General features: G+C 43.5%; 3 protein-coding genes across 3 annotated transcripts; 1 reads left to right on the forward strand and 2 right to left on the reverse strand.

Moving 5' to 3' along the window:
• On the forward strand, positions 1504 to 6988 carry LOC8084376 (GPI transamidase component PIG-T). The gene is made up of 5 exons (XM_002454999.2): positions 1504 to 1830; positions 2608 to 3798; positions 3962 to 4111; positions 4238 to 4418; positions 6561 to 6988. The coding sequence occupies exons 1-5, from the start codon at positions 1552 to 1554 to the stop codon at positions 6731 to 6733; spliced, it is 1974 nt and encodes a 657-aa protein (XP_002455044.2). The 5' UTR covers positions 1504 to 1551; the 3' UTR covers positions 6734 to 6988.
• On the reverse strand, positions 7320 to 8410 carry LOC8078752. The gene is made up of 2 exons (XM_002457174.2): positions 7949 to 8410; positions 7320 to 7845 (listed from the first exon to the last, which is right to left on the reverse strand). Exons 1-2 carry the CDS (start codon positions 8276 to 8278, stop codon positions 7651 to 7653), a joined length of 525 nt encoding a protein of 174 aa, XP_002457219.1. The 5' UTR covers positions 8279 to 8410; the 3' UTR covers positions 7320 to 7650.
• Positions 8554 to 11687, reverse strand: LOC8084377 (ubiquitin-conjugating enzyme E2 2). The gene is made up of 6 exons (XM_002457175.2): positions 11452 to 11687; positions 11066 to 11202; positions 10952 to 10977; positions 9605 to 9694; positions 9152 to 9240; positions 8554 to 8967 (listed from the first exon to the last, which is right to left on the reverse strand). Exons 2-6 carry the CDS (start codon positions 11188 to 11190, stop codon positions 8839 to 8841), a joined length of 459 nt encoding a protein of 152 aa, XP_002457220.1. The 5' UTR covers positions 11191 to 11202; positions 11452 to 11687; the 3' UTR covers positions 8554 to 8838.

The following is a 21250-nucleotide window of genomic DNA, read 5'->3' on the forward strand; positions in this document are numbered from 1 at the left end:
TTTGTTTGAGGTGTTAAAGTTTAACACGTACTGTAGTATTTTTGTTTTATTTGATAATTATTATCTAATTATGGGCTAATTAAACTTAAAAGATTTGCCTCGCAAATTACTCTCTTTCTAGCTGTATTTTTAGTTTAGTAAATGGTCTACACTTACTCCATGCATGTGTCCAAACATTTGATGTGATGAGAGTTAAAGTTTAACTCTGAAAACCAAACAGGGCCTTAGCAGCTCTATTTTTACTTGAAAATTGATAAAACAACAACATCATCATCCTTCTTACTTGCACACAGTTTCTGAATCGACATTGACATCTTTGGTCGATCTTTGATGTTGCATTTGTGTTCTACTGTGTTACTAAACATGAGCTTGTTGAGCCTACATCCACTCACCTATTGAGACTGAGCTTCAGCCACATCGTCCTCCTCCTCCCTAACTCTCTCACCTTCCTGCTATGCACCGACTTCAAGAACTATGAACCCTAAGCAGCACAAGGGAGAAAAAAGGGGAAGGAAGAGAACTCGCTCAAAATCTAATCCACATCCTACGTATCTGCACCATGGATCTCAACTAGAACTAGACCATTGTACTCGATGTCCAAGATCCAAGAACCCTAAAGAAGGAAGAAAAGACGAGGATGAAGCGAAGAGCAAGGGGATCATCGCCATGAAGGATGAGGAAGGTGAAGAAAGTAGGGTTGGAGTCGATGGTGTCGCCGTCCCTGCCGCCCCGTCGTCGCCTCCACTACGTGTGCTTGTGGTCTCCTCGCCTTTGGTTCTCGCTTCGTACCTCGCGCTGCCTCCATAATCTGATCCAGAGGGTAGGAGGTGTGGCTTTGTTCTGGGCCATGGAGAGGGCGAAATGGACAAACTTGGCAAGTTTCTCCTTTCCGAGCTAGGGCAAACCAAACAATATTTCAAGCAAGGCCTGGCTTCGAAACGGGCTAGAGACAATCCACGTGGAACGGGCCATTCCAGCTAAAACGAACAAGTCCTTGGGCGACTCCAACAGTTTAGCTATTCTTATTGCAGAGACTATTATTTGTATAGCAAAAAATAAGCTCCAATATATATACTATCTAATTTTGTAAAATAAAATGCTAACTATTCTTTAATTTTCAGTGGCCATATATAGCCAACCCTAGACGTTAGTTATATGACTTTATAAATAACAAGGCCCTCTTCTTTTTTTTAAGAATTTTTTATTTTACAAAATACTAAATAATAAATTTAGAAGGTATTGGAGGTGCATTTTACTTGCCTTTTCATCGTCATGTCATGGATTCGAGCCAAGCGGCGGCGGATGCGAAATGGCAGGCTCGTAGTCGTAGCGACGCAACCGCCGACGTGGGGTTTAAGCGCAGCAGGGCAAGCACAATGACAATGGGGAAAACAACAACGTTGTTAGAACTGTTCGCCTTCCAATGGGCTTCTCTCAGCGTCGTGCCTACGCAGCCCAATGGGCCCAAACGTGGTGTAACAGTTTCTCTCGCGCGTGTCTCCCATCGCTCGCCGTCTTCTACCTCCGTCTGTCGAAAAAAAGAAGCCGTCCATGGCCGCACATAGCAGAGGGCATCCGGCCATGAGGGAAAGGGGGTTCTCGCCGGCGGGGAGACCGATCCTCTTCGTGTCCCTCCACTTCCTCTTCCTCTTTACCGCCGCCGCGGCGTCTGCGGCGGCGCCTGAGGAGGAGAAATTCACGGAGGAGCTGCTCCTGCGGCCGCTCCCGGACCGCAAGGCGCTGGCCCACTTCCACTTCCGCTCCTCTGCGCCCCCCGCTGCCTCCGTTGGTCGGCACCACCACCTCTTCCCCAAGGCCATCTCCCAGCTGGTGCGTGCCCCGTGCGTCCACCTCCACTAGGAGCAGATCTCTGATGTCGCTGACTTAGGGTTTATGTTCCAACTGTATACGGCTTTAGTTCGTCGTTCATACTGGTACATTAGCTTGGACTAGCATGTAACTAGATAGTTGTGGTTGTAGATCAATAGCACGTTTGATCTGTTTGTGGGTACTCCACTGGGGCAGTGAGGCAAGCAATTGCTTTGCTGCAAAGATTTTGATTTTGGCAAATGTACATAGTTGTACTAAGATGGAGATCTTTACTTTGCATTTATTTCATTTTTCCACCGAATGTTTGTTTATCAAGTTGTCAAGGTATTAGTTGAATGTTGCAATCCAAGTGCTGATTTGTTTTTACCCAAATTTGAGCCGAGGTGGTCTGGAATCGCTGTAAAGTTTAAGTTTTGTAATTTGATCAAAGGCTCTAGCCCAGCTTGATTAGAAATGGGCACAGTAGTTGGTCGGTTTGTACTTTGTAAGACAACAAGTCAATGACCCTGAGTATTGGGGGGTCTTTGAAATGGGCACAGTAGTAGGTGGGTTTGTGCCTATTAGGCATTAGCCCCAAATCTTGGTGGGTTTGAGAATTTTACTCTGTATTCTTTTGTTGCCTATTAGGTTTACATATAATAAGCTATGCCTTGTTTACACCTTTAAGTCACAACAGCCTGGGCGCTGAAGAAAGAGGCCCTCCTTTTCTTATGTGCTGCCACATTTTATGAATGACTGAGAATCTCTATTGACATTATTCTGCTTTGTCAAGACCAGGTTAAAAAATATCATATTAGCGAGTTGGAGCTATCTTTCACCCAGGGAAGATGGAACTATGAGCAGTGGGGTGGATTTGAACCTATGTCAACTAATAATGCAAAGCCTCCTGGTGTTGAGCTGTGGGCAGTTTTTGATCTTCCTTTGTCTGAAATTGATGCAACATGGAAGAACCTGACACATACACTCTCTGGCCTGTTTTGTGCATCCATCAACTTTTTGGAGTCTTCAACTGCATTTTCTTCCCCTCGTTGGGGATTTAAATTGAATGAAGGCAATTTGCGATATGGTGCATTGCCTCGTGAAGCAGTATGCACTGAGAATCTGACACCTTGGTTGAAACTTCTTCCATGTCGTGACAAATCTGGGATAGCTGCTTTGCTGTACAGGCCTTCAATTTACAAAGGATATTACCATTCGCAAAAACTGAAACTGAGATCCTCCCAGTCACTTGGTATTATTCTTGATCAAACTCTGACTGTTGTGCTGCAACCAAATAGTGTAAGTGGCGAACAGCTACATTCCAATCATGGTCAACTTCAGCCCAACTGGTCCATGAGACATCTTTTCAACAGAAAGTTGTCAGGGAAATGCCTTGTTTCTAAATCCAGCAGAGTATTCATTGAGGTTGATAAAGGCATTGTTGACAAAGTTAACAAATCTGGAAGTGATCTTTCTTGGAGTAATGAATTCTTTGTATTGTCTAATAGCCCGGACAAGTTGATCAAAGGTCAAAATCACTTAATTCAATCTTCTTCTTTATATGTATATGATGCAAGTAACTACAGTGACGAAAAACCTTTGGATGTGGGCATAACTTGGAAGCTTCCCCTGATATGGACTTGCACCCCATCACCTTTTCACGCAAGCAGATTTCTTATGGGCAGTGGAAATGAAAGAGGGTCAATTGCTCTGTCGTTTATGTCCACTAATCTTCATAAGCAGATATCTGGCAACCCAACTGATTGTTCAATAAAGGCAGTTATTTTCCAGGTTGTTCCATGGTATGTTAAAGTCTATTATCACAGCCTGGAAATATTTATAGATGGGAGCAGGAAGACTGTGTCAGAAGTAGTTGACAAGATTCATGTCATTCCTTCAGAAGACAAGCTTTTGCCTGGTACCCTGGAGATGCTACTAAGATTCCCTTGCAGTATGCAGTCAGGAACTCTGACATTGGATTTTGACAAGGTAAGCTCTGCTGCTTAAGTTACTTGAATGTACATTGGGTAGAATTTCACATATTTCTCACTTGGTGCTTCGTCCTGAGTCTTCATTTGTTATTTGCCCCGGGCAGTCTTAATGCAATGACCGGAACTAAACATTGCGCTTTTAACTGCACAATAAATTTCAGGGGTTCCTGCATATAGATGAATATCCTCCTGATGCTAATCAAGGATTTGACATTCCTTCAGCTTTGGTTAGCTTTCCTGAGTTCAGTTCTGCTCGAAGTTACCCTGAAATTGATCCAGTACTTGAATCTCCTTTACTAGAAAATTTCCAGGTACACCCTCAGAGATGTCATGAACTGATGAGTTGTCTAGTACTAGCTGATTTCCTTGCCATACATGAATATAAGTATTTGTGCTTCGTTACAATTGCAGTATGCCAATATCTCTGTGTTCTGCAGGAAAATAGTGTTGTGAAGTCGTATACAGAAGTATTGCTCGTTCCCCTGACAACTCCTGATTTCAGCATGCCATACAATGTCATCACCTTCACATGCACTGTCTTAGCTCTTTACTTTGGCTCATTATTGAATGCTCTGAGACGAAGAATTGGCGAGGAAGAGAGGGAGTTGAAGAAAACAGGTAAGCACAAATATTTATGTTGTTTGGTTTCTGTTTTCTGATGCCTTGTGTTACACAAAAATGATTACTTCAGTCTTCAGATGATAATTTGGTTGATGCCTTGATGGTATTCTTCCCTTTTATCTGATTGTAAATCCAGTACTCTGTACTCAAGGACAATATTAACGTAGACATCAGGGGATGGTTGATGTTATTTTCTCTTTGGGATCTAAAATTAAAACCAGTTCTCTACTAGGGTCATTAAGACATCAAATTTTGTATGAGTTAGTATGGTTGATGTTTGTAGTGCCAGACAGCTTGTGCTCTAGTATGCAGGGGAGTTAATCATACTTGTATAACAGCTACATTCAATGCAGAATAAATTTTGTTTTCTTTGTGCAGTCACCATGCCTGCTCTTTTTTCTCGAACAATCATGCCTCCTCTTCTAGAGAGAATCAGAGAAAAGTTGTTTCTTCAAAATTCGATGTAAAGGATGGAGTGCAGCTTCATATGTTGAAAGAATTTAATAATTAACATTGTTTTGTTCAACTTACAATTTCCAACCCTACCTTGAAACAAGTTACAGTGTTACATGCTAACAAGGTTACTTGAACACAATGTGCCTGTTTTCTTGCTCTAGATTTAGCTGGTCATGTTTCTGCTGTGTAGTGGTCATACTGAAGAAGTGGCACCTCTTAGCAAGCATCCTTTATAGGAAATTTGCTGATAAATTGTTTTAGTTCTAGGAAAAAAAAATGTACTGGCTAAAAGAAGACAGTACTTGGTTTGAAGAAAGTATGGTTCAAAACAGTTTGGGAACCTTTTGTTTCTCGGACCAATTAGATTCGTGCCTTCAAAAAGGATTTGGATTCATGGCTCTTCTACAGTGTAATTTTCCATATGGCTTGCGGTACTTAACCGTTGTTGGACAGCAGACAGATTGGCAAAGACAAGGTTGCCATTTCTGGCGTCTTGCCCACTTTGTGACCTAGCTCCTGAAATTATCAACCATCTGTGGATCTGTGTGGTACTGTGGTTGCAAGTACAGTATAGCGTACTGTATTCTGAGAATTATCCTGCAGGCTCTAACACCACAACATGATGCCACTACTCTGGCTAGTCGAACCGGATTGTAAAGAGAGCAGATAAAGAGCACTGAGAAGGCCTAGATGCTGTTATCATTTTAGTAACACGGGAAATAAGGAAACACTGTAATGATTGCGGTTTCAACAATGCTACCCTGAACATATCCTTGGTAGTGTGGACAGTAAGCGGAGGGAGCTCTATCGTTCAAGGCTGGGACTCATGGCCTCCAGAGCCTTTTCTAGTGTCTGTGTCCTTGCCTTTTGGTCATATGATCTATTTGATCATAGGGGATGTGTGGATTTTGGGTGTGTCGCCTGTTTGGTGTTGTACACTTGGCTTTGATCTTAATGAAATGACCCATGGCTCTCCTACATGGTTCAAGAAAAGAAAAAAAAACTGTGCACTCTTTTATCAATGTGCTATTCCAATATTAAACAGGTCTCCAAGATAGAAAATCACTGCTTGATCTTTAACAGTAGGCTACTAAGCTTATTCTCGAAGTTCCTGGGTCCATAGGGGTCAAGGAACATGGCGCACTACTTGCTAGAGGTTTTTGTAAGACACGGATGAAATTGTTCCTGAATTCCTGGGACAGGGACGATTTCCTGGGATGAGGAACCCAGCTTCGACCTGTTTTCTGATACTACTAAGAACCGCCTTTCTATACATGAAGAGATAATAGTATTTGATTGTTTTTTAAAAAAAAACTTTGGTTGTTAGGAGTGGGACTAATGTTAACTGAACCCTTGGCACTAGCTTCCGTGTGAAATCCCTTGCATTTTCTTAACTGACCTTGGCATATTTTTCTGCAAATTCACATATTTTATATTGACATTTACTTCCTATTTTGCCCCTATTGTGATGTACTCCCTCCATCCCAAACTATAAGTCCTGACATAATATATTTCTGGGTGCGTAGCAAAAGCTATGTACCTAGAAAAGCCAGAACTAAGTACAGTTTGAAATGGAGGAAGTACATGTAAGGGGGCTTCTGAAATATCTTAACAAATGTTGTTGATATTTTATTTTCCTGATGAAAAAGAACATGCTTCTTACCAGTATTAATTCTGTTACAGCCACAAGGCGTGGACTCATTCCTCAGTTGCTAGCTAAGTTAAGGGGGCAGAAGGTGGATCCAACAGAGTCAGGGTCTTCATCTGAATCGAGTGGATCAAAGAAGCTGCTATTCAAGGTTGTATTTGTTGCAGTAGCGGCAGTTCTATTTCACTATTTCTCAAACAACAGTTGAGACTTAACATCTGTATCTAAAATTTTGGGCTAGTTTGGACTGTGGAGCCACGGCGGTAGAATGTACCATGTTGTGTAACATATGTATTGCCTGTAAATTTGCTTGCTTCCAGGCGCTATTTTGTCATCCTAGATTCTTGATGAAAGCAGAGCTTGCTGTCCCTTGATTGTACCAGGTTCCCTTTTTTTCCAGGAACCCACTATACACTTTTTACGTTGATCTAAGTATCTAACCACCACATGCAGCAGCTGATCAGCATCTGTGCACTTTTCTTGAGCACGTTGGTTTATCTAAAAAGTCATGGTTGAAAGTTGAAAGCACTGTTTGCTGATTTGTTATGAGAGAAAAATATTGTTGAATGACTGATAGATTTGGCAGCTTAAGCAAACATGCTCTTAAGTAGAATGTACTGTATTCCATAAGATCATTTAGTTTAGTCAGATTTGTTGGTCTCAGAGAAAAAGTATTGGCATCTGTTGGTATGGTTGCAGGAAAGAGTCCCAAACACACACAAAAAGAAGTCCGAGCCAAAAAAAAATTGTCATTCATTTCCCTGAGTTCAAATTTTATGGGATGAGAGATCATATCCTATGTTAGAAGAATATACTAATAAATAAATAGAATTTTCTAGATCTGCCAAACCCGTTCGCTTGTCTTTATCAACCGTATTTTTTCTACCGGCCAGTAGTATTTTTTTCTTATAATAAATCAGCTAACAGTAATTTTAGCGATTTTTAGACCAGCGAACAGATTGACAGCATCTGTCTGGTGCAGTCGCTTGTGAATCCAAACAAAATCCGAGGATAGTTGGAATCGTCAATGCTACTACGGAGGAGTACATCACAAACAAACTCCTGAATTCTTACATGCTGATATATATGGGAAAGAAACTGGTGTGCTCTCTAGAGAGATTCGACTCATGGAGCCCTCGGCCGCGTCCTGGCGCGAGCGAAGATGATGACCGCGCTGACGAGGATCCACGGCGGGAAGATCCCGTTGACCAGCCTCGACGACCGCAGCGGTTCCGGCATCCCGTTGACCGCAACCGCCGCCATCACGGCGGGCACCAGCAGGCCGGCGACGATCACCGACACCGGCTTCGTCCACGACTCCTACGGAAAAGCCGTGGGGTTGGGTTGGTTACGCGATATCCACGTTGTCGCGAGGTGCAAAACGTAAAATAGAAACGAAGGGAGAGGAGCACGGCCAACTCACCCTGGGCTCACCGTCGAGGGCGATGGCGGCGCCGTCGCGGAACGGCAGCGCGGAGTAGCCGGCGGCCGGGTCGCACCTGATCCGGAGGCCCCGCCCGCGGCGGGGGCCCTCGGACCTGAAGGCGAACAGCGCCCGGAGGCCGTGGCTGGCCTGGATGCGGCGCACGTCGAGGCGGTCCCGCCGAGGGCCCGACAGGTCCGACCGGAAGATCGCCACCGGACCGGCGCCCCGCCGGTACAGCCGCACCTCCACGAACGGGACGCGCTGCCTCGCCGTCGCGGTCGGCTCCAGCAGCGGCGCAGCCAGCGATTCCTGTTCCGCACGCGCCATCACCGCCCCGCTCGCCGTCGGCCTGCTCGTCTGGCTACTACTGCGATGTGCGGGTCTGGCCGGATGCAAAAAATTCTTACACCTTATATTGGCTCAATTCAAAATTGAGCTAAATACCAAAGCAACAATGCTAGAGTAACTAGTTTGTATTCCAACCTGGCTGGTTTTCAAATAGTCTCGCAACCAAAGCAAAGCAACAATGCTTAGAGCGATTAAGTTTGTACGTCAACCTGGCTTGTTTTCAAAAGTAATCTCCCAACCAAAGGAAAGCATTCTCATACCCAGAGGAGTAAAGCTCATATAAAATGTTGGCACAATGCAAGAGTAATTAAGTTTGTATTCCAGATCCAGCACAAGATAAAAAGTTGATTTGAGACAGAACAATCTCCACCGATCTAGCCATGATAGAGAAGCGTCTTAGCACATGAGAACAGCATTAACAGCTGAATTCGGCTTTAGTTACAAGCACAAACATCTCGCCATATTTTTTGGGGGGGGTATGGAATGGACGGATGCGGGGCGCGGGCGCAGTGAGCAGCTGCGCAGCGCAGCGGAACGCATCAGTCCGCCGTCCAGCTCTGCTCCACGACTTCCCGCACTTTGCGGTTGTACTCTCGCTTGTTCTCGCTGAACATGCGGGCAGCTTCAGAGTTAGCGGGCGAATTCGGGTTTGGATCGCACAACAATGACTGCAAATGGCACACACCTCAGGTTAGTGGTAGATGGTTTTAGAAAATCGGATTCGTAAACATAAAACAGACACAGCATTCGACTCAGCACAGACAGCCGGATTCATACCGTACAACAAGCAAAAGTTACAAATGTTGGGAAAACAATCTCATAAGAAATAAAAGATTTCTTGTATCGTTGTACCTGGATTGATGTGAGTATAGCAGCTACATCATATATTGGACTCCATTGATTCTGCAGGATATCTAAGCATATGCTTCCATCAGCATAAACTGCACACAACAAAAATATGTCAGGGTGACATATAAGTGGACATTAGAAGACAATATCATCCTATAGTTAAGAGCAGTTGTATCAGAATAAACCAGAGGAGAAAGAAAGCCAGAGTTCCCTTGGTTCAAAACCAATGGCACTACATGCATTTTGAAGTCTCATTATGGTCAAAATATAGGTATTCACAAATCACAGCACATATCTGATACATCAAGAAGATAAACACAAACACAAAAAAATTGCACCCAAAAAAGGTCTGATGTCTGAGCATTTGGAAAGAACAAGGAAGTTTGAAAAGTAAGATGAAATCAGATCTACTTATTTCCTGTGCACTCGTATAAATAGGGATGAGAAACAACTTACTGTTAGGATGAAACATCCTAGAAACAAACCGCACGGTTGGTGGCTTGTTTGGATATTCTTCATTAAACTGGAGAGTCAGCTTGAACGTACCTGAGAATAAAACAGGAGTTAGCATATCAGTCGAAGGACACAACACAGAAGCAAACTATGTAGTGTAAGCTCAGAAAGACGAGCTAGCGGTCGCAACACAGAATCTATGAGCCGTTGTGTGAGGTAGTGCACTGGGGATTTAGAATCCTTTATATCTAACACTTTCCCAATCTATGGACCAACAATATTTTTTTCTTGAACATGCAGGAGAGCTGTGTATCATAATATTAAGAAGAAAATATGGACCACCAATATATGATCATTTATTTCCAAAAAGGGAATGTTTTTGAGTTATGGCAAACTTTGAACAATTTTACTACCATAAACTTTTTTTCTGCGAACATACTACCACAAAATTAACACAAAGCATAAGGGAATTGGCACCACAGAATGTCCACAAAAAGGTGACAAGCTGCAGGCTGCGCACAGGCAATCCTGGGTGAGTGAAACATTGGTTTCCAATCAGGTATGCATTATCAGCTAACTCAAACTGCAGATCAGTCAAAGTGTAGATATTGTCTTGTTCTCAAACAGCACAAATACAAAAATGGCAACAAGAGGAAGAGGGCCATAGCAGCTATTGATTATGGCCATTAAGATGACCATAATAGAATTAATTCTGAATATTGGGGTTCATCCAGCTAATTCTTTAACTTTATTCTGTCTGAATCAATCATTCTACACATATATACAAATACCAAAGCATTGGCTGACCTTTCTCACCACCAGCAACATGCTTTGGGCTTGCATGTTCTTACAGTAGCAATAGTCGTTGCAATGTTTTTTCCCTCTTATCTTAAGATTCAATGAGAGAAGAAAAAGAATTCTCACTAGGTTTACAATAGTTTTATTGTTTATAACTATTACTATTTGTTTTAGAAGTTAATTAGATATCATCTCTTACCCAAGACTGACATTAGCGTTAGCATGGTACGTTACAAAGTTCCATTGAATTTGGGGGTCAGTTTCCTCTATAAATCTTGACTTGGAATTTGTACTCTAGAGCAGCTATGCATTGGACAGTAAGGCCAACAAACTCAGATAACTGAAAACTTCTGCTTGCCACCTGCAAGTAGACTACTACCTACTAAGCGATTGTCGTATTCTGTACCGCTTGTATCACGTCAGTGGTGTGTTGCTGGCACCTGGCAAAGCCAGCAGCAGCATATGCAGATGAAATTTATTATTGTTTGGATAAGCACACGATGAGTTGGGTCTAGGAAGCAAAAATCTGCAACAGAAATCAGATGAACTAACCTCCATCCCACGGGGTATCATCAGGTCTGTAAATGAAACAAACATATATAAAGACGATGTCAAATTACAATTCAAACTAAGAAATGGGGAAAAATGGAGGATTCAGCATCATACCCAAATATGACAGCATTCCACAACATTATGTTGTTATCCTGCGGGGCGCCACTTATTCCAGCCGGAGGGTCCTGCATCAGCCGCTTGAAATCCCTCATCAACCTCTTCCTCGCAGGGGTCGACATCCCCGGATGTCCCTGCACGACACATACACCTCAACGTGAGCCAAAGGATCGCACGAATCTATCACCGATCCGCCACCGCCCCGCGCCCAGCACGTGCAGGATTAACAACCCGAACAAAACTTGGGGAAAAACTACAGCTGTTACCACCAGCACCACAGAGCGAACAAATCCGCAACAGAATTGGTGGATCGGGGCATCCATCCCAGCCAGGACGACGCGGATTCACAAATCACATACAGAAAGGATCCTGCAGAGCTTTACCTAGGTAAGAAGAAATCAATCGAGGTCCAGCAGATGGACCGGCCGGACGGATCGATCTCCAGTCCACACTAGCTGTAGCTACGCGCCCAGTAGAGTGTGGAGGGGAGGACGATGACGACGACAAAAGAAGACGACGAGCTGGGAAGAGTCCTGGAACGCGTGATAGCTACGAATCTACGATAGGAAGGGGACGAATTTTAAAGGTCCGAACAAAGGGGCGATTCTTTTTTTTTCCCTATGTGCTTTTGTGGGAATTAGCTCTTTCTTGTTTTAGTTTTCTTATTAGGCCAGTCTCAGTGGCCTTTTTCAATACACTGTTTTCGAAACAAATCCGCTGACAGAGCATCAATGAAATAAATAATGAAACAGCCTTCACAGTGCATGAGTTTCACCTTGACGTTTTCTAGGATGGGCAAAGCATTTAATTACTGCAAAATGATTGGATCACATGCAAGATGGTGAAACGATTTAGCCCTCAGTGGGGATTTCATCCCGTTTCACCGCGTGGGAAACAACGCTCGCGGGGTTTCACTATGGTGAAACTACTTCTTTTTTCTCTCCTCTTCGTTTTATGCAAAAAGTGCAGTTTTGCTGACATGACACTCTAATAAATGTGCATGACATCCTGGTGAAATCCCCACTGAGACTGGCCTTATATACTCCCTCCGTCCTAAATTATAAGTCATTTCAAGAATCTTGAAGAGTTAAAGTTTTTTCAAATTTGACCAAATTTATCACACTATAAAAGAGCGAGTTTTTTTGAGAGAGCGCTCTCTCTCTAATAACCGTTCGATCTAAACGTTGGCCTATATGAGCCCTCCGTCATCCATGATCTTATACGATGTAAGATGTAAGACTCCCTCTAAATTAAGATTCCTCCTAGACTCCATATGATCCATACTTGTGTATCAGAGTTCAACCCCAACCCACATGTATAGCTTTTTGATTTTTTTTAGATCCAATTCGTTAGCACTACAACACGCCTTGTACAAGAATAGTAATAATAAATAAATTAATTGAAAAAGAAGGAAAATATGGATGCACCGAAGCTTGTCGCGATTGTTCAGAAAAAAATAAACATCAAGATACATGCATGCAACTAATAAATAGATTAATTGGAAAAAGAAAAATATGGATGCATGCATGCAACTATAATAAATAAATTATTTGAGAAAAGTAGAATAATACGAAGGCACATCAATATAAATGCATGCAAGTGTATGTATTAGCAATTAAAAAGAAAATAATAAAATTTGAACAAACATGATTTTATTTATTATGACAAACGACGAATAAAAAAACTAGCAAATATTTTACATTACTTATAGTACCACATTTTAAATGAACAACAACTGTAATGTAAAGTGGAAATAAAATCAGGAAACGTCCAACAATATAAACACGTGCGTGTCGCACGTGCATATTTGCTAGTATAGTAAAATAATAACATTTTTGGTACCAATCAAGTATCATTAGATTCTTTGTTAGTTATAAATTCATAGTGCACCTATTTTATGACATAAATCTTTATATTTCTCTCTATATTTTTGGTCAAACTTGAAAATACTTTCACTCTCCAAAATTTTTGGAATGACTTATAATTTGGAACGGAGGGAGTATTCACTTTCTGGTTTTACCTGTGTGTCATTATAAAAGTTTAAAATAACTTATATACCATCGAAGTTTTAAAAATCTTCTCAGTATCCTTGTATGAAAATTTCTTTCCCTCAAATGCTACTTCAATCAATTTTGCTTGTAACGGCAAGCAACGTCCAGCGAAAAAGACAATTTTGTCCTCGGTTATAAGTACATCAAAATTTTATTCTTTTCTTAGATGCCACTATATCTATGATTAAAAAAACCACCCTTTTCTCTATACCATTATGACAAAATTTATGGCAACAACTATGTGTGCATGTGAAAAACTTTAATAACTATAGTAATAGATTTAAAATCGATCCAAAATAATTAATAATTGCACCTCGATAGGCAGGGACAAGTCGTTAAAAATTAGGCTTAAAAGAATTATTTTGTAAATTATAGATAAACTATATAATTAGTTATTTTTTCTATACTCTATATATATAAGATTCGATATGAGAAATCTTAAAAAAAATCTTAGATTTTGGTGTAACTAAACCAGGGCCTTGTTTAGTTTTGAATTTTTTTTGGTTTTGTGTACTGTAGCACTTTATTTATTTGATAATTATTATCTAATTATAGACTAACTAGGCTCAAAAGTTTCATCTCGCGATTTACAGACAAACTGTGCAATTAATTTTTATTTTCGTCTACATTTAATGCTTCATACATGTGTCGTAAGATTTGATGTGACGAAGAATCTTAAATTTTTTTGATTTTTTTTTAACTAAGGCCTTGTTTAGATCTAATTTTTTTTGGATTTTGACAAGTAGCACTTTCGTTTTTATTTAACAAACATTGTCCAATCATAGAGTAACTAGGCTTAAAAGATTCATCTCGTGATTACAAACAAACTGTGTAATTAGTTTTTATTTTTATTTATATTTAATACTTTATGTATCTTACGCAAAATTCGATGCGTCGTAGAATTTTAAAAAGTTTTTGATTTTTAGGTGAACTCGACAAGGCTAAGGCCCTGTTTAGTTCCTCACCCAAAAATTTTTCGTCCATCCCATCGAATCTTTGGACACATGCATAGAACATTAAATGTACATAAAAAAATAAACTAATTACACAATTTGACGAATCTTTTAAGCCTAGTTACTCCATAATTAGCCTTAAGTGCTACAGTAGCTCACATGTGCTAATGATAAATTAATTATGCTTAATAGATTTGTCTTGTAGTTTCCTGATGAGCTAAGTAATTTGTTTTTTTAATAATTTCTAAAACCAACTCCGAACATTCTTCTGACACAATCTGATGTGACATCAAAAAAAATTTCATCTCCAATCGGCCTAAGGCCTTGTTTAGTTCCCAGAAAATTTTGCAAAATTTTTCACATTTCCCGTCACATCGAATCTTTAGACGCATGCATAGAGTATTAAATATAGACGAAAATAAAAACTAATTGCACAGTTTGGTCGAAATTGACGAAACGAATCTTTTGAGCCTAGTTAGTCTATGATTGGATAATATTTGTCAAATACAAACGAAAGTGCTACAGTGTCGATTTTGCAAAATTTTTCGGAACTAAACAAGGCCTAAACAAGGCCCAGGCCTGGGGCGAATTTTTTTTTATTTTTAGCCCATTTTTAAAACAAATTTCAATTTTAGCCCGGTTTGCAAAGATTTTTCAAATCTAGGCCGTTTGGCCCCGCCACCATGCATGGCGGGGCAAAAACACTGCACCCCGCCATGCATGGTGGCGGGGTTGAAGTGCCACGTGGCGCCTGGGTGGGCGGGGCCTGCTGACGTGGACCCCGCCACACGCCATGGCGGGGTACGGGGACCCCGCCACCGATCATGGCGGGTTGCAACCCCGCCGCGCATCATGGCGGGGTGCACCCTGCAGTGATAAGGCTGCGGTCTCTGTTTCAAACGCGTCCTCCCCCACACCCCGCCGCGCACGCACCCGCCGCCGCCGCGCACCTCGCCCTGCGCCCGCGCCGCCACCGCCCCAACCCCCGCGCCTCGGCCAGCGCCCCCGCCCCCGCCCCCGCGCCCCGGCCCCAGCCCCGCTCCCGCCGCCGCGGCGCGCACCCCGCCCCGCGCCCCCGTGCCCGCAGGCCGCGTCCGCGCCCCGCCCCTTGCCAGCCCGCCGCGGCCGCGGACGTGGCCGCGCCGAGCCGCGCCTGGACGCCCCGCCGGCCGCGGGCTGGTACGGGGGTCCCCCTCGGCTGCCTTGGAGGCCGCCCGGCTCCGTGCCCCATCTCTCCGTTGAGGCCTCCGGTGAAGGTATTTTTTTTAAATTAAACTATTATTATTAGCTATTTATTATTATTATTTAACAATTATTATTAGTTTTTTTAATAGTTTAACTTTTTTAGTTATTTAATATTATTAGAGTTATTAATTTAGGGTTTAGGTTAGTTAGTTATGTAGTAATTACTTAGTAAGTTAGTTAGTTAGTTGATAATTTAGGTTAGTATAGTTGATAATTTAGGTTAGTATAGTTGATAATTTAGGTTAGTATAGTTGATAATTTAGTTATTTATTATTTGGGTTTAGGGTTTAGTTTGTTAGTTATTACTTAGTAAGTACTTAGTTAGTTATTTAAAATTTAGTATATTTGATGATCGGATGTTAAATTGTTTTGTAGATGGATTACGGTGTAAGAGTTTTTTACGGAGGAAGTGTTAGGAGAGAGGATTGTCAGTTTGAGGATATGTCTGAGGATTTGGAATGGTTTGATGGTCCCCCTAGTTTTAGTGATCTATGTGAGCGTTTGAGTTTGAAGTTTGGCGATTTTTTCACGCTAAAGGGTAGGTTTGATGTTGGAAAGAATAGGGCACACTATGTGATGATGGAGTTGTGCAACCAAGCTGAGTGGTCCCGATACAATAGGGTCATCCAAGGTTCGAATGTAGGCATGGCTGAGTTGGTGTTGGAGACTGTTGAGAATGAGGAGCCGTCCTTCGACGACGGTGGTGATTGTGGTGTGCAGGTCCAACAAACTATGGAGAGTATGGACTTGGATGGTAATTGGACGCAGGAGCGGGTTCAATCTCCTCCAGTTGGTCAAATAAGAAATGATTTTGATGTAGACGAGTTTGAACAAGAGGAGAATGAGGCGGCAGAGGATGAAATGATTGGTGATGATGTTTGCTCTGATTCTGAGGAATCAGAAAATGAGGAAGTAGGTTCACCTGGCATGTGTGCACCGGTTCGTGGCATGCCCTCAGGAGTTCCGCTTGAGGTACTTCATGCAACGCACACTCACGGCAATTTAGCCACAGGGTATCCAGTCGATGGAGAGGAATACGAAGGATGGGGTCGGGTTCGAGTGGCGGAACCTTACGTTGCACCACCCTCTTATACATCGGCAGAGCTTACACAGCTGAGGGAGGCTGGCTTGCCCTTTACCGGTGTTCCAAATTATATGGATGTCAGCATGTCGCATATGGCGGTTTGTGACACGGGTTTGCAGATTTGTAAGGAATCATTGTACAACCATGAAAATTTAATACTCAGGAAGGGAATGCTTTTCAATACGATGTCTGAGATGAAGTTGTTCCTTCAGGACTATGCTGTGTATCATCATAGGCCGTACACGGTTCGGCATTCCGACAAGGAGGTAAAATTTCAAATAGTATGCAAGGCAGGGTTCCCGTGCACGTGGAAGTTGAATGCACGGAAACGGTCGAGTGATGGGAAGTGGAAGGTAACTTCAGTGGAGCAGCCGCACAGATGCCAGACTAACAAGGGCAAACGGTACCATCCCCAGTTGACGGCTCGGTACCTTGCTCGCCGTATATTGGGTCTTGTAGATGCGGACAACGACGTATCGGTGTCTTTCTTGCAGGAGACCATAGCCACTTTTGTTGGGTATGAGGTAACATATGGAAAGGCCTGGCGGGCAAAGCAAATTGCCCTGGCAATTCGGTGGGGTAGTTGGGAGGAAGCCTATAACAGGGTTCCACGCATTTTGTGTGCAATGCAACACTTCAACCCTGGCATGAGATGGTTCATATACACAGGAGGGTTTTATCTTCAGAACCCGTTGAGGCATATTCTGTACCGTGTGTTCTGGTATTTTGATCAGTGTAAGCGTGCATTTCAGTATTGCCGGCCAGTTGTTCTAGTTGACGGCACATTCCTCACCGGCAAATACAGAGGTACATTGATGATGGCTGCTGCTGTAGACCCTGAGAATCAAATTGTGCCACTGGCTTTTGCTTTGGCAGAGGGGGAGAACAATGATTCGTGGTCATGGTTCATGCGTCTGCTCCGTCTTCACGTCCTTGGTCCTTCTCGCACCATTTGTTTGATATCGGACCGTCACATTGGAATTCTTAATGCTGCCGGTGAACACATTGATGGGCACCCACCCCTAGTGCATCGTTGGTGCATGAGGCATTTTGCCGCTAATTTCTGGCGCCGTCAACGGAAGAAGGAGGTGGCAGACAAGTTAAAGGAACTTTGTAATAAACGTACGGAACACCAGTTTAAGGAGACAATGGCGGAACTACAGAAGATGATGAACCGAGCGGGCAAGGAATGGTTAGATCAGCAGATGGAAAATAAAGCGAAGTGGGCATTAGCATATGATGAGGGTGGGTTTCGGTATGGCATAATGACAACAAACTCCTCTGAGTCTTTCAATCGTGTGTTCAAAGGCGTTCGATCTCTACCAGTGTCCGGTATTGTTGAGTTCTCTTTTAAGAAGTACAATGAATATTTTGTTACGCGGTATGGCCTAGCCCTGAGGAATGAAGAGAAGTTTGGAAGATGGGGGAAGGCTGCACACGAATATTTGCAGGAGGCTGAGGAGTTGTCCAAGCAACAGGTTGGTGAGCCCTATGGACGAGAAAGACTTGTTTTTAGCGTACGAGCTAGAGGGGGCACAAACCTTGGCGGCGAACGATTTGGTGGGCGAACGTACCGTGTGGATCTCGAAAAAGTAGAATGCAGTTGCAACGTACCTCAGATCATGCATGCCCCTTGCTCACACATGATTACGTCTTGTCGGCTTAGAGGTTTTGACCATACAGTTGAACCATACATGTCACCCTTGTATCTCCGTGCCAACACCCTAAATGTTTGGGAGAAGAGTTTCGAGCCGTACCTTGACGAGTCGTAGTGGCCTCCATATTATGGTGAGGACTACGTGCCTTATCCGGATCTAAGAAAGGTAGGGAAGGGAAGGAGGAAGAAGAAGCGACTGAAAGGCGATATGGACAATATGAAAGGTTATGGCGATGACATGTATGGTGGCGGTGACTTCAACGAAGAACGTGCGCAGAACCTATGCAGCATTTGCAAGAAACCTGGTCATAACGCTAGATTTCATAGGAGGGGTAGACAAGAGGTTGTTTATTAATCTTTGTGCTTATCAAAATTCTTAGTAATCATGCATTTATGTTATTTGTCTTCAAATTTACTTGCTTTGTCTTATTACTAATGTTAATAATTGTACTAATGTTGTTTATTTCATTTTTGAAACAGGCGGGCTACGATGGCGGCGCGGGCACCTCATCCCCGCTTTAGCCTCATTGAGGCGGACTACGACAAGGACCACCGGGCCAAGGCCTTGTCGGAGCAGCAGAGGCCGTTGTGTGTGCTTCGTGGTCGCACGCACCACGTACACAGCTGGAACGAGCGATACGCGCCGTACATTCGTCGTGCAGGCTTTCTTGAGATCGTCCGGGTCTACAACAGTGGACTTCCCACTCTAGACCCTGCAGTTCTTACTGCTTTTGTTGACAGGTAACATAGCATTTTACATTACTTTAATTTGTTTGTTAAATATGTGCCCTCAAATAATTGATATACACAACATTATAACGATGCAGGTGGAGACCAGAGACGCACACCTTCCACACACCTTGTGGAGAAATGACTATCACATTGCAGGATGTGAAGATGATATTGTGTTTGAGTTTGTCTGGTCATCCGGTGACTGGGGTCGTCGATGAGTCTACTTGGCTAGACTTGGTACAGGAGTTTTGTGGCAGGCGGCCATCAGATGCTGAAGTTAAAGGCACCAAGTAAGTTCATATTTGAGTCCCATTGAAATTACTAATACAACCGTTTTAGATACATCTATATTTATACAATATTGGTTTACTGGTAATTGCAGGAAGACCTCAGGAGTCTCGACGTCTTGGATTACGCAGAACTTTGGTGCAGGACCACCGCCTGATGCTCCAGATCATGAGGTGGAGATGTATGCAAAGGTGTGGTTGTGGCACTTCATGGGGGGTTTCTTGTTCCCTGATTCCTCAGGAGACAGCATCAGCTGGATTTTCCTGAGGATCCTTATGCAGCCACTGGACAACATTGCCGGCTACAGTTGGGGTACCGCGGTGCTTGCATGGACATACCGTCAGCTTTGCCAGGCCTGTCGTCGCCAGTCTTCGAATGGAAACCTAGGTGGCTGCTCATATCTACTTCAGGTTTGGATTTGGGAGCGTTTTCCAGTTGGAAGGCCCACTAAACCTCCGGGTTTGCCTGTAAGTGCATTTGCTATTTCGATTTGTTCATAACACTTAAGGCATTTGTGACATTATGTTTGTGTTAATTGCAGGTATGGGTGCATGAAGATGTTGGACCCACCGCCCTTTTCCTCTGGACAGATGCTAAGGTAGTCAGGGGCGAAGCAGACAGGAGGTACAGGCAGTACACTGACGAGCTAGACGTGTTGACACACAACTACGTAAGTTCAATTCACTTTTAGTACTAAATGCACTATTAATGCGTTTTATTTTGAAATACTAAAAATAAGTTTACAAATTTTGCAGGTCACATGGTCACCGTGGTCTCGGTGGGAGCTAGAGGGGTACCTTAGTCCACGCTGCGAGGAGGAGGATAGCGATTGGCTTTACGATGGCCCACTCATCTTCTTCCACGTGGTCGAGATGCACTACCCTTGCAGGGTTTACAGACAGTTCGGGAGGCTGCAGGGGATTCCACCGCTGTATTCCACAAACGCTGAGCTGCATAGGTATGATGGCACTTTGTTTGTTTCCATTAACTGGCTCGTTGCTAATGCAATATATTTTTGCAGGATTGATCGTAGGTTCCGGTCCACGCAAAAGGATTGGGCGGTCAGGCACGATGCACATTTGCAGACTTGGTATCACAGGCAGGTTCCCCTCGTCAACTCACTACCACCGCACGACCCGGCCAGATGGATGGAGTACCTACAGTGGCTGCACCGGAGTACGAGGACTCATATCATGGTCCCGTACACCAACACCCCTGCAGATGAGGGTGGTGAGGATGACATCGCCGATGCGTTCGACGAGGCGCAAAGGGTTGACAAACAGGTTCTTAGGGCCCCCTTAAATAGATATGTGGTAAGTACCTTGGACTTTCATGTATTATTTGATGTTTATGGCACAACAGTTGTCCAAATGATCGAGTTAATGTTGTGTGTGATGTTGTAGTCACAACAGTTGTCTAACTACTCCGAGGAAGCTAGTAGGCAACTGTTCCGGAGTAGAGACGACAAGAGCAACCCTCTTCGCAGCTTTGTGAAGGTACTTTCGATAAAAAAATTCATTATTACAAAGCAATTACAACTGAATAATGCATGTTGTCATTTTAACCTGCAGAAAATCAAAAAGGGCTGCAAGAAGTTAGCGGCTAAGCTGAGCTGTGCAGACACGACATATGCGCCTCCGTTGCACCCCATGTTGTCTAGGAGCCAGACGGCCTCGATGTCCACCAGAGCTACTTCGGCTAGGGCCGCTTCCTCCTCTGTACGTACTCCGCAGTACACAGGGAAGGGTCCAGCGGACGTGGACGATGACGACGAGGCCCTTCAGTACTCCACGACTAGTGGCGACGACGACGACGACGAGTTACAGTGGGAGTTCACCAGTCACGAGGAGATGGGTACCTCACAGCTAGGCGGTGCTCCTATTGGTACACAGGGGGTGGAGTACACACAGGAGGAGTACACACAAGGGGTGGAGTACACACAGGGGGTGGAGTACACACAGGAGGAGTACACACACGTCGAGCACCAGGTGCCTATGCTGTGCTTTTACTTTTCTATATTTGCATGATTCAAAAATTAAAATTGCTCATTAGGGTGCTTGTTTGCAGGGTACTTCGTCCACACAGGAGATGGAGCGTGTCCATAGGCGGCAGCGCGAGAGGCAGCGGCGAGACCGCACGGACGTGGGGTGGACAAGCAACGTGGTGCCTACC

Source organism: Sorghum bicolor, chromosome 3, assembly GCF_000003195.3.
Source record: "Sorghum bicolor cultivar BTx623 chromosome 3, Sorghum_bicolor_NCBIv3, whole genome shotgun sequence".
NCBI lineage: Eukaryota > Viridiplantae > Streptophyta > Magnoliopsida > Poales > Poaceae > Sorghum > Sorghum bicolor.